General features: G+C 43.1%; 1 protein-coding gene across 1 annotated transcript in view; it reads right to left on the reverse strand.

Moving 5' to 3' along the window:
• Positions 1-6,597: 6,597 nt before the first annotated feature.
• Positions 6,598-14,380, reverse strand: part of LOC108665309 — a 32,244-nt gene continuing 24,461 nt past the window's right edge. The window contains exon 16 of the mRNA XM_018152047.2: positions 6,598-10,771. Within this exon, the coding sequence (XP_018007536.1) occupies positions 7,025-10,771 (3,747 nt within the window). The 3' untranslated portion in view covers positions 6,598-7,024. The remainder of the gene's footprint in view (positions 10,772-14,380) is intronic.

A 14,380-nucleotide genomic window follows, 5' to 3' on the forward strand; every position in this document is an offset into this window, starting at 1 on the left:
TTAAATATTTCGGTTATTTATTCATAGCCAATTTTTTTTATTCAGAATTATGAGGTTCATATTTTGAAGAATGTGAAATTAGGAGTTTTTATGGTGTTCTGCACCTATATGACGACATTATAGTTATGAAAAAGCAGAGAGCATCGAGCGCGACGACGGCGCCGGAATAGAGACGAAGGAGGTAACTTACATTCACGTGAATTCCCACCAATTCCCGTGTCACGTTCTCCTGAATCTTTGTTTCGTCATTAAAGGCTTGTGGATGGATCATAACGATATGCCGGTGAAACGATAAACCTTGAGAATTTGCTGTGCCACGAAAGCTAAATGAAGACTCCTGTAAAGACCTCAATTGAGAATACACTTTTGGTATTACTACAGGGATTGTTGGACATACTTGGCCGCAGTGCTAGTTCCGTTGAACCCCCATGCATCATCCGCAATGGTTCCGGTTCATCATCAGGAGTGGGATATTTACTTACGAGTTTGTTCGTGAAAGAAAACCGCCTTTGCACCTTTGTGTCATTATATTATTTAGTGATTAACGAATGAGCCACCCAGGCAACGTCAAAGTGACCGCTGTACGTTAAATTGAGCATTTAATGCAATATCTGTATTATAAAAATTCAAAATATTTAAAACAATTACTGTATATTGCTGTACATGATTAGTACATGTGATTATTGAAAGTAATTATACTCTCTTGCAATAAATGTTTATTCCTGCTTTTTCTCACAACACCCTTTTGGTATCAACGTATTTTATTCATGACTACGACTTGATAACTGGCACATTCAGCCGTGCCTTCTGCAGAGCTAGATATTCAGATTTTCCAGCCCGCGCAATGTACACTAGACTTTCTATTGTGGCCAGTACATGCTAGTGGCCCCCCTGCACTACAACTGTGGACAAATGTCTGAGCTGCTGCGACCAAAGGCCGACAAATGTTTCCATGTAAAAATTTTTTACAAATAATTCATTATAAAATGCTTTACGTTTATATTTCGGTAAAACCTCATCCCTGTACTAGCCAGCTCGAAGACGAGAGACTCGTCCTTAAAAATAACATTTTGAATTCTCTTACTTCCCCAGGCAAAAGAGATTTAACTCTAGAAAACTTAGGCACTAAGTAAGCCCGGTAAATATCGCCTGTATAGGCATGACGGCATGGCTTCCAGTTGATTGCCAATGAGCTAAAATTTCTTTTATATTGTCCTTCGTGATTTTGCATAAATAACATTTTTATCTAGTTTGCATATGACCTTTTCTCTCGGTTTGACTGAAATATTTGATACGGGTGGCACCTTTGTAGTGTGCCAAACTGCACACTGCAGCTAGATCAGCTGAGACTGCAGCTAGATCAGCTGAGACTGCAGTTAGATCAGCTGAGACTGTAGCTAGATCAGCTGAGACTGTAGCTAGATCAGCTGAGACTGCAGTTATAGATCAGCTGAGATACCATGCACAAGATCGGACCGCGTGGAGGATGCTAGCCATACAGAATCACCTTAGTCGGATACGTCTGATTGGATGTCATCATCATTAAACGCTTCATATTCTATTTGTACTATTTGTACTTGATGCTGAATATTATAGAATATAGCATATACTCTTTCCTCACTAGTTCCATAATATTAAAGACATAATAACAGTTTGGAGACAATTTGAATTAGGATTACAAGTCACGTTTAGTTAAACTCTTGTCTCTTCTCATGAAGAGGAAACCGGGGTGGCTCTACCTTAATTCCCCCAAACCCCAGAGATGATAACTCCATTAAAGCTTGATCAGCGTCTCGCAGGCGAGCGCGCGTCTCAGCATCCCGGTGAATTCAAAGTAATAACCAAGCTAAAGGTCTGATAGTAATTAAGCATCTACAGGATACGTTGTGGTCAGGTAGTAAACATCTTAAAGTAAAAGATAGGTTCAGCAAGGAGTAACCAGTGGTAGCTGAAGAAAAATGATTAAAAATTTCATATATTTCAATGTATAGTTTTAATTTGGGGGATATTATATGGCTAGAGTATGAACACATTAAAAAAAACGAACTACACTTTTATTTTATTGGAAGACGTTATAGGTTCATAGACCAAACCCGTTCGTTGGCCGTTTGTGCACCCATGCAGTGCTCTGACCGCATCGACCACGAACTCCCTCTGCCGCAATGCCGGTCGTGGGTGACTTTATTTTGAACGATAATTAAATAATTTTTTTTCATGTTACCTGAATGATGTTACTGTCGCCTTCATAATCGTCATATGTCCAGTTGCTTCTCGTGTTATCTCATTGCCGGTGTGGGCGGAGTGTTGATGTTGGCCGTACGTAAGTATCGCAAAATTGTGACCGTTACCTGCTGATGCTGTTTAGCAGAAGTCCAAGTTTAATAAATGACTCGAAGTTTTTTGGCCCTTCGCTGGCCCATGACTGCAGCTGTCACCCGCGCCTAGAGTACTGCTGATTCTCACTTTAGGGATCCACAAGGTCCTCGATCAAGGATCTCAGTCCTGCCAATTTCGGTTCCTTACACTTGTACTGTATGTCCGTCCTATCGAGACGCCGCTTAACACATTTGGAATGTCTTTTGTGACTAGTCAATATGTACCTTAGTTGTAATTAGCAAGAAACAACTAATTTCATTTAATTTTATTTTTCTAAAACACTAAACTAATAATCCATCCGAACTACTTCGAAATGGTTATCTTTTTCTTCGTTAGTTTAAATTCCTATATTCACTTCAGCCTTGTCAGCCAGTGTATGGGGGAAGATCTTGAATGGGTCATATTGATATTATATTCATACAATTTGTAGCATTTCCTTATATAATGGTCTTGACACTGATACATCATCGAGAGCATATTATTCCATAACAACTGTTATAGAATGTACCTCCGTATATACTCAAATATTCTCTACATTTTCGAGTTCGGTTTACTAATGTCAGACGTTGCTAGGAATTTGAACAGATCAGCACCCCTAAAATTTATGGTGGAAAGGTTGTTGCAGGAACTGTTGCCTATACGGTCAGTCTTTAAGACAAATTGACTGTTGTTTTTTAATCTATTTTTGCACAAGCTTCTTATTTCAGCATAATCAGCTTATCTCATCAAATGTATATTATTTGCGTCGTTAACAAGAGGCTTCAAATTTTTTCAAGATGAACTGGTCTCGAAGTATAGCCGAGCTGCGTAAATACTCTAAAGCCAATTTCAATTTATATGATAAGTTATGTATGGATTACTTAGGTTTGCGTGGCAGAAATTTCGTAACAAAATATTTACAAAAGGATTGACCTATTCTGAACGTACTACACCTCAAGTTGGAGTGAGTACGCATTTGTTTCATGTTAGCTATAAATAATGTGCATTTTTATATTTCATGGACTAATTGCAAATATTCAACTTGGAACCGCTACAATTATACCGAGAACACATGATATATCCAAGGCAATTTGATACTTAAGAATTACTATCAGCAAGTGAAACCTGAAATTATTAGGAAGCTATTATACTTCGGAATAAAATGAGCTGCGATTTTGTTTATGAACTAAAGCTTTTTGAATGTGTAAGACATCCAGGTCTAAATTTTTTACAAAACGCAATTTAGACACGAATTCCTGCCCCAAAAATTGAATTCATCCCTACCAGATATACTGGTTAACTCATTTTAGAAATGAAACAAACTGCGAGGCTCACAAGAGATGTGCGCAACGGTTATCTTGAGTGTTGTTCAAGTGTCATTGTTATTTGGCCGCTCAGAATTTAAGCCCTTAAACCCTGGCTCAAGTTATCACGCCAGTAAATCATCTCTTAACGCTTCGTTAGATGAATCATCCTTGCGATAAATTTGTCCTCACATAGCAGAGATATATAGAACTGATTGCGATAATCTTGTGCGATATGACCTGTGTTCGTGTAGACCAAATAATCCGTGTAGACCAAGTAATCCGTGTAGACCAAATAACGCTAAAAGTATTGTTTTTTTTTTTTTTGTATTCAGCATGTTGAACTATTCAGTAGAGATAATTGAAAACCACGTAAGACAAAGTTCTAGAATGCAGATTCCATATCCAAGTACTATAAAGAAGTCACAATTGCAGAAAAACAGTTCTAATTTTACAGCAGTTTTTGTGTGAATATATGTTTGAAATGATTTAAGAGGAGCGTCTTGGTAAAAAAAACTTTTTTATTTACGGACGGATCACTTCGAAATTTGACAGACGTATGTAAAACGGAATTTTAAGACTTTTTTGTTCATGTAAATTTTTCGAAAAAAATGAAAGAAAACATGAAATTCTTAGAAAACGGCCAAAAAAGGGGGTACTGGTACTGTAGAAATCTCCGCGGGCCTAGGATTTTCAAGCTACAACATCGAGACACATATCATTCGATACGTAAAGACCATATCTACAAATTGATGCAGGCGTTTTTTGAAATTCCGATTTTTGTGGGTGTGGGAGCATTTTTCGTAAATTTTTCGATGTTACCCCTTTTTGCAAAATAAAATTCAAACTATATCGAAATTAGAAAAACTCCTGCAATAATTTGTAGATCTTCTCTTTGGGAATCGAATGGTATATGTCTCACTGCTGTAAATTCGATAAATGGCTCACAGACAATAATAAGGGACACTCAGGTTTGTTAACTTGGCATCTATCAAACAATAACCTTCGCTGATGGTAGAATTGTATCCAACGAAAAAGCACCTAATTCAGGTTTTAAACTTTTGCACCTGGAAGTATTTGCAGTCGCAGGTTCTATTACTTAACAGAATTCCATCACTTCAGTCCAGCCGCTTGCTGCGTCTCCCGGCGCTGGGGGGCGCCTGCTGGCGCTCAGTGCGTGCGACTTGGGCACTGAATCAACACTTCTCCGGACCCGCCTGCGAACTCGCTCAACTGAACCACTCATAAGTCCTTCAATACTGAATGAATTAGCTTGAATTTCAGAATGTGAGTAATTACTATTGATACGCTGCGGTAGAAATTCTGAATAGACACTTTTTGTAATCGCCTGAGCTGCTGACAGTCTCGTGGCAAGAGTTGATGTGCAGGGGCCATACAGCCTGAATACGGTGGACTAGAAGCTCATTCCTGCTATGAAGAGACTAAGTGCGAAAATGACAAGATTCGCTAGAAAATTAATCGCGGTCACTTCATAAGTGGTCTTTGCCTAATTCGGTAGCTTTTATAAGAATTTGCTTGCCTATTATGACCGAATTTCTATCAATATTATGAAAACTTTCGTAGCTGTGTGATTCTTCTGCGAGTCGAGTTGTATTTTCAATCTGCATGTATAAATACTTGGTAATTCTCATGCATTCACAGCATCTAATATACTATACTATGGTTATTTCATTTATTGAACAATGTAATTACTGACTTGTTGATCCGACCATCGTAAGTTCATTCATTCAAATTTTATGCTGCGAATTGAATCGAGCTGTTATTGCTCATATTTCTTCACTTGTCCTTCAAGATTCCTCTTTCAGCCTTCAATAAATTGGTCCGCCCCATCTTTTGACGCTGGGCAGCTCTATATTTTGCTGCGCATGATACAACTCTAATAAAGGCATTACTTAGACATAATTTTTTTAATTAATTGCAGGAAAACTGCCCAGTAAAGCTGAGTTCATATGACTTGAATTAGGTATTCATATGATAGAAAGTTAGATTAACGAGCTACTTGAATGTAATTGTAATCTTTCACAATTTTTAGTTAGGTTCGATTTTTGGTTGAAAGGTAAGGTAACGACATTTTTCAACGTGCGGATAACATTCACTTGTATTCAATATGTTGTGTTCATCTTAATTGTGTGTTTTCTGCTACTATTTACGATCAAAATTTATCACATTAATAGTAATCGACTGTACTGAATCGTAGATTTCTTGATCTCGATTCTTAATGATATCCCTACATTATTTATTAATTTATACAATCCAGGTAATCCTTCAATGACTTCTTTATTTCGTATAAGCCACATTGATCTAACAAATGAAGCTAAGCGGACATTCTAATAACATTTACATTGTTTTCGAGATCATTGTAGCATTCAGTTAACTAAATGGTTAATGTTTCAAAGCCGCAAATATATTTTTATTTTACGTTCAACTAGCAGTTTGTTGATAAATTTTACGCAATATAAGAAGCATTTAATTATAATCGAATTTTTTATTTGCCCCCTTTGATCTCTGTAGAAACTACGCCACTCTGTCAGCGCCAGCTGCACGCGTATCCTTACGTATCCACTCAGCTGCACGCGTATCATGACGTGTAGCAACAAGAGGATGTGATGGCAATGAGTTCAACGCTCATTTATAGCACCGCTTTATTGCACTTCGCTGCTACAATGATCATTAGTAAGAGGATGAAGAAGTGTAAAAAGTTTCAATTATACTCATTATTTGACAAACGATTGTGAACTATTCTCATCAATAGCATATTAATCATCGGCAATTTCAATGCAAAATAGGTTCTCCAAATTTATAAATAAATAAGGACAATTAGTATTTACTTTCTTACATTGGTTACATCAAAAATCTTCGTTTTCTAATCCAGTTCTCACAAGTCAGTATATTTAGAAAACGGAGAGCATTGACTTAAACGCAGGAGACCTACACAGCTACTCGTATTAATTAATCATGCACATATTAACTTACTCTCACAATCCTGGGAAGGATGTAAGGAAGAACCCCTTAATTTGGTAATCTTATTTAAGCTGAGAATTAATTGGCCGATCCTTAATTTCCTGCATTAAATTGCGCCAAAACTATTAGCCTCTAATATTTTTTGACTAGCTCAACTCTTGTAGTCTTCTCAACTTCGCAGGCAGACCTTTAACGGCTCTATTGAATTACAATTTACTTACGATTACCTTTTTCATGCCAATGAACGAATCAGGTCGTTGATAAATTTTGGTTAAAATCAATAAATATAATAATTGTTTGAATAATTATCGGTAGATAATTATTAGCAGCTTCAGCTGCAGCCACGAAAAAAATGTACACATAATCTGCACGGATTTAGTGGTTTAAGTGGGATACTTCGAACAAGAATCTCGGCCCCCAAGAAAGGAGTCGTTGCTTGTTCTAGGCTCGTCATGTGAGGCTGTGGTGGGGTTGTGGTCAGGCCTTGCACTCCCGCCAGCGGGGTTGGTGTCTTCCAGCTCCTCATTTTTACCCCTCCCTTCCCTCTTCTCTTCCAGTTTGCCCGCAGCACGAGAGCCTGTGCCAGACCTTACAGGTGAAACAGCTTCAGAGTTTTGGGAGGCTCCAACAATATCTTGCACATCGCTCTGCGCTCCGTGATCAAGAATGTTTGTCATGGACTCAACTTTCTTTACGCAACTGAATATTTTGTCGTTACCGCTCCGCTCACCCGACACTTGAGGCCTATTTTGTCCAGGCATTTCCAACTTCGGTTTGGCTTCGACATCCAGATCAAGCGCTGGAGTAGTTCCCTGCTTCGGCGACTTGCCTTTTTTATATGAAAACTCTGATGCAGTTGATTTCTTCTGTATGGTGGAAGAGAGTCGCACAGCGAAGTGCTTGGTATAGTCCTTACGTCCAGACAAAGCCTTCTTGTCGATTGGTGGTGACTCCAGGCTTCTGTCACTTGACAAATGGACAGATTTTGAAGGTTTCGTTGCAGGTTTCTCTTTCGGACTTCTGTTGTCATCGACTACCCTACTTCCCGGAAACTTTTTCCTCTTGACTGCAAGTTTCTTTGGCTCCGTTGATATTTCAGGAATTTTCCCCATCAAGGCTGACGAAGGTACTTTGGAGGACTCCCGTGATTCCTCATGTTGTAAGGAAGCGCAAGCTGACATCGCAGAAGGCGCATCTGACACAGCGGCGTCGGGGGAGCTGGGATTTCGCATCAACGGATCAGCGCCGAACTTGTTCATAGTTTTCTCGAAGATAATATTCTTGCGGACGGCTTTAGATCCAGAACTTGTGCTCATCCCAGACAAAATTTCACGCTTTTTCTCACTACTTCCAGGTTTTTCTTCACCTTTCTTCTTCGAAATTACGGGGACTTTGTCGCGAGTGAAGGACTTGCTCGGAGACGCAGGTTTAGGGCTTTTTAATTTTTCATATCTAACATTTTTTGCGCTCACTGAGCTCGCCTCCGTGTGAGAGCCTTTGGTGTGATCTACTTCTGGAGTGGCGACAGTGGAGGCTAATTTGTCACTTTCCTCAGCAACTGCGGATGAAATTTTCTTCTCTTTCGTGACTTTCAAGTCTACGTTTTTCTTTTCTTTTGATGCTTCGTCACTTCTCCTCCTGCTGCTCCTGGCTGACGGCGATGCCGATGACGGTTTGCAAGGCTCTTCGTGATCGAGGCTGAGACGAGGGACCTCTGCCTTATCTTCATCCTTGGATGGTCGCCGTCTCTGCTTCGTCTGTTCTTTCAGTGGTTTGTTGCCAGTATCACTGTTGGCATTGTCCACTAACGGAGAACCTTCGTGGGACTTTTTCCTTAATTTTGCCGAGTATTTCGAGTCAAGATTCGTAACGGGTTTATCGCTTGTCTCGTGCTTGTACCCAGTTGATTCAAACGACGATGATCGCTCGCGCTTCGACGCCTTGTGTTTGAGTTCGAATTTGTCACTATGTGACCGACTTTCGATGTGCGACTTGCTGGCATAATCTTTTCCTAAATTCGAGGCTTCAGTGACGGCAGAATATTTTTCTTCCAAGTTTGATTCCAACGCTGGCTCCTGTTTCAGTCTTTTTGATCTGGTAATGATATCCTTCTCTTTCTTGTGCTTCTTTTTGGGACTGCACTGAGCCGTTTTCTTCTCAGGCGTTTCATCTGAGACAGACAGCCTTTTGCCAGAAATTTCAGTCTTGGAAGTGTCTTCCCCTTTAACGGAGCTTGGCGATGAATCCTTGGGCGATGTGCGCTCCCGGTGGCCTTCTTGCACATCGCTCTCCCGGCGGCCTTCTTGCACTTCCCGCAGTCGGCGATGATGTCTACGCGGCAAGTCTGGCGAAGCTGCTGGCAACGACTCGGCTTCGTCAGACGAAAAATTCTTGTCTACTTTCTTGCTACTGGGATCGGCTTGCGCGAGCCACTTAGATTTGGGGCTGATAAGCGAAGGCTTGGAAGGAAACTCATCTTTTTTGGAAGAATCTTTGGCAACGTTCTGCATTTTGCATCCGAGTTTCGTGGCAGAACCAATATCCTCGAGCTCAACAGTGACAAGTTTCAAATTCTTTCTCGAATTTTTGAAGGATGGCGAAGTATCAACTTCGGAGTCAGCGAAGCGAGAAGGCCGTTTTCTGCACCTAAAGGACTTGTCGCCTTTCGGCTCCTGTTTATCGTTCACAGGTACCGAATCAGCACAATCCTCATCTTTTGTTGCAGTCGCTTCTTTGGATATCAGTTCCTTACTTTGACCACACGTGCTTCGTTCGCCCACGGTAGGTTTACTCTCGAGGGTTGAATTATTTTTTCCGCACTCAACCGCCTGATTTTCCTGTGCCTCAACCGCCGAAGCTTTCCCTGTTTCATCTGCATAATCTACCCGCGCATCGTCCGCTTTTTTTGTTACCTCAGTTGACAGTTTGGAATTAAGCTCGTCATCGATTTCCGACGCCATGTCTTTCCCTTCCCCAACGGAGGAGTCGCAATGTTTAGTCCCATTATCTTTACTGTGTTCTTTAGGACGAGCTGAACCAGAATCAGCTTTCTTCTCGCTAGAGGGAATCATGCGTGACTTGTTACTCAGTTTCTGGATATGAGTTTTCAGTATTTCTTGGAACGCCGATTTTACAAGGCGAGATTGTATTGCACGGCTGACTTTTTTCACTGTGGGCGGAATGCGTGTGTAAACACCTTTCTTTACTTCCGTATAGCCGTGCGTTTGAGACCACGCCTGCAAAGCTCCTATAGGAACGTTTGGGCAGTTGTCCATACCTAACCAGGAAAGCAATTTAAGCTTGGCCAACTCAGGCAAGCAAAAAACCTTCAAGTTTTGACACGAGCGTACATCCAGAGATTCCAAAGTGTTGCCCACGCCATCGACGATGATCTTGATGGTGTCTTCAGTGACCATAATACAATTGCTTACGTCGAGATGCACGAGCCGCAGTTCAGAGCAGATGGCCGTGATGCCAGTGTTGGTCACCAAGGAGTTGGACAGGGAAAGATGTGTCAAATTGCTGAGGCGAGAGCACTGCTGGTTTCTGAAACCTGGCCTCTTAGAAACAGGTGGGGCTAGCATGAGGGCCAGCGTATCGTCATTGAAGCCCTGAACGAAGTTCAGGTTGAGTTTGGACAGAGGAGGGCAGTAGCAGGTGGCGATCTCCCGAACCTCTCCCCACGTGAGTCCCTCCAGCTCCAGCTCACTCAGTTGAGGCAGCCTCATGAGAAGCCACTTGAGCTGAGCCTGCGTCAGTTGGGTCCAACTGAGTGTCAGCTTATTGGGCTGCCGACGTACGATTCCCTCCATCTGATCGGGTCTAACCGGGCGGTTGGGTGGCAGGGTAAGGTGTGGCCACAGTGACGGGTGGACGGACCATCGCGCCCACTCCCGACACACGCGCATCACCACAAGGAGGTCGTTGACGGAAAGCAGCTTGAAGACACTAAGGAGGACTAGACCACACATTATTGCGGGCTTGCTTTGACCATTGTGAAGGTCAAGAAGGCCAGCGTCGGCGCGGCTCAACTCGATGGGGGCAGGTCGAACCACCCACTGGGGAGCAACCAATGGCTTTCTCACCCTCGCCTGTAATTCCCCCCAAGTGGGCATGGGGGGAGCAGCCACCTGCACACACACGTTGAGTTCACAACTACACTTATGTTCCTCCCGCGCGCACAGGGAGGAGGAGAAGTAGAAGGAGAGGAACTACTAGTAAATCAGTGGTTGGCCAATAACGCATCCTGCCACTGCCAGCACACAGGACGACTGTCTAACCTGACCTCAAACAGAGCGACTGTCTACCCGCACATAACGTCAGCACACAGCATGCCTGTTTAACCGTAAAACTCTAAAACACTACGTAATAAAACGACACAAATGACATTGTTCGTGACATTTGCATCACCTGCACCATCAAGCACGAAAATAACTGCATCACCTGGGTCTCCAGCCATAAACAACATCGGCATCACCTGCACCTCCAATACAAGCCACACCTGCACCACCAAAACAAACAACACCTGAACCACCAGCAGAAACAACAATTGCAACTACAGCAAACAAAAGCTGTCTCCACTCCATAACGTCAGAAGACAGAAGCCGTCCTCACCCCGCAACGTAAGCAGACAGAAGCCGTCCTCACCCCGCAATAACAGCAGACAGAAGCCGTCCTCAACCAGCAACGTAAGCAGACAGAAGTCGGACTCACCCCTCCACGTCAGCAGACAGAAGCCGTCCTCATCCCGCAGCGTCAGCAGACAGAAGCCTTCCTCACCCCGCAATAACAGCAGGCAGAAGCCGTCCTCACCCAGCAACGTAAGCAGACAGAAGTCGGACTCACCCCTCAACGTCAGCAGACAGAAGCCGTCCTCACCCCGCAACGTCAGCCGACAGAAGCCGTCCTCACCCCGCAACGTCAGCAGACAGAAGCCGTCCTCACCCCGCAACGTCAGCAGACAGAAGCCGTCCTCACCCCGCAATGTCAGCAGACAGAAGCCGTCCTCCCCCCGTAACGTCAACACAAAAATGCGTTCTGCGGCACCCATGGCCCGCTCGGTATAGCCACTTCGTTGTCCTTCCACGTTGCTGGTATTCCGCCTGTCATTACTTGAGGGGAGGCCGGAAGATTTCCTCCCGCGCCGCCAAGACCACCGAAATCTATAGTTTCCTCGTTTTCCTCCCAACAGCTGATCACCTCAGTGTAAGCCACGCTCATATGCCCCAACGCATAGTTGCGCCCGGGCCATTGCAGCTCCCGCGGCATTCACACCGTTAGAAGTGGGGCGATTTTCAAGCATCTGTTTGCCAAGCTTGCTCATAATCTTCCGTGTGTACTCCTTATAAGGCAAAGCAGAAGAGGCGACGACTTTCTTAATTTCCTTCGATTTCTTTTGCTTTTCTACTTCTCTTTAGGTTGCCCTCTCCATTCCGAAGACTACAACCCTCCTTCGCGTTCATCGTCATTGGCACCATGTGCAACAACGTCGCACAAGTCCCCCTAACCCCGCAACGTCAACGTAGCAGAAGCCGTCCTAACCTCCAAACGTCAATGCCGCAGAAACCACCGCATCGCCATCATTCTGAGGCCAACCTCTCTTCACCTCAAAGGAGAAATCAAACCAAAAGTTATTGAGATTGTGAGATGTATTTGAAGCTTGGCACATCAGCCCTCATAACACGCAGGCTGTGGCCCATACAAGAGAACATTGCAAGAAGTTGTACTGTACTAATCAACAGAGGCTGTACTCGACTGATCAACTGAGCATGCACTGTACTGATCAACTGAAGCTGTACTGTCCCGATCAACATAGCCTGACCTGAACTGATCAACTGAGCATTAACTGTCCCGATCAACAGAGAATGTACCGGATACTGATTGAAAGTACATAGTCGCTAGCACAGCTCAGTCGTGGACCCAGTGCATGCTCATGCTCAGTGCATGCTCGTCATGTATTGATAACCGGACCGCCGCCTGATCCACCTTCACGTTAAAACCTGACCCACCGCCATTACCTTTGCCCAGACATGAGCATGCAGCAACTCCTACACAAGCGGCAGGAGTTGGACCTGGAGGCAGGTGGATGCGACTAGATGGTGCAACCAAGACAAGCAACCATGGCAGGAAACCAGGATAAGCAACCATGGCAGGCAACCAGGACAAGCAACCTTGGCAGGCAACCAGGACAAGCAACCTTGGCAGGCAACAGGACAAGCAACCATGGCAGGCAACCAAGACAAGCAACAACGGCAGGCAATCAAGGCAGGCGACCCGTGAAAGCAGTCAAGTCAACCAATGGAGGCAGAGCAGGCGACACTGGCAACAGTTTAGGGTATACTTATAAGGTGGCACTGGCGACACTTCGTCGAAGGAAATAACGTTGAACCTAATACGGGCAGATAGAAATAATGCAGCGTCGAAATAATGTGGTAGCTTATTAAATCAGATAGGAATGAGGTTGTAGTTTATTGGATCAGGTAGGAATAAGGTTGTAGTTTATTGGATCAGGTAGGAATAAGGTTGTAGTTTATTCGATCAGGTAGGAATAAGGTTGTAGTTTATTGGATCAGGTAGGAATAAGGTTTTAGTTTAATTGTTTAGGCAGCAATGACGTTGTAAATGTTCCTCCAGCAGATGTCAAGGCCACCGTGCGTCGAGACACAAGGGTAACGTTGATATACACATAAGCCGCTATTTTAAAGGACACTACACTCAGCCATAAAGAGTGCCATTCTTAGCCATAGAGTGCCAATCTTAGCCATAAAGAGGACATTCTCAGCCATAAAGAGTGCCATTCTCAGTCAAAGAGTGCCATTCTCAACCATAAATAGACCATTCTCAGCCATAAAGAGTGCCATTCCCAGTCAAATAGTGCTATTCTCAGTCAAAGAGTGCCAATCTTAGCAATAAAGAGTGCAATTCTCAACCATAAAAGAGTGAAATTCTCAGTTATGAAGAATGCCATTCTCAGTCATAAAGAGCGCCCTTCTCAGCCATAAAGAGCGCCCTTCTCAGCCATACAAAGTGCCCTTCTTCACCATCATGAGCGCTATTTACCCTCTTCCTCTAACCTCACCCTCACACCCACTACCCTCATGGCACATTCCCTTCACACAGAATATACAGAGATTATGCACTAATTCAAGCTCCCTACCGCCTTTTACTGTACATTAAGTATTATACATATATACACATTTTTCTCTTGTGGCTTCATACATTTTTCCTGAAAATTCAGCCAATAGTAAAACAAGAAAAAATATAGCGTAATAATAAGACACGGCAACGAAGAATTGGACGCCTCTAGTCTTTGTCTTCAAGCTAACAAAACAAATGGCATATCCTAACTCTGGGAAAATTCTGAAAGACAGGGCAAACGGCGGCGGTAGCGTTGTACTATGGTTCGCTCTATACGAAACTCACGCGCAGTCTCTAACCAATGACTCTAATACAAGGATCTCGATCAATCAATGATTTCTTTGGCTCGTGAGGTAGCTCGACTATGAAAACTGTACGCCATGACTGCTTTACTAAGACAAGATTATAAATATCCAGCATCGTCGCTCTAGAACAGCGCTGTCAAAACTGCTCTAACTGACGGGCATTAGGGTAAGCTTATTTTGCAGATATTATAGTGTTACATATCAATATAGACAAGAAATTAGTTGCAGCGCTGCTCTAGATTGTGATGTCTAGTACATCGTAGTTATAGGAAGGACTGACACGTTACACGTTCGTGA

This window comes from Hyalella azteca, unplaced genomic scaffold (genome assembly GCF_000764305.2).
Source record: "Hyalella azteca isolate HAZT.00-mixed unplaced genomic scaffold, Hazt_2.0.2 contig10482, whole genome shotgun sequence".
Lineage (NCBI taxonomy): Eukaryota > Metazoa > Arthropoda > Malacostraca > Amphipoda > Hyalellidae > Hyalella > Hyalella azteca.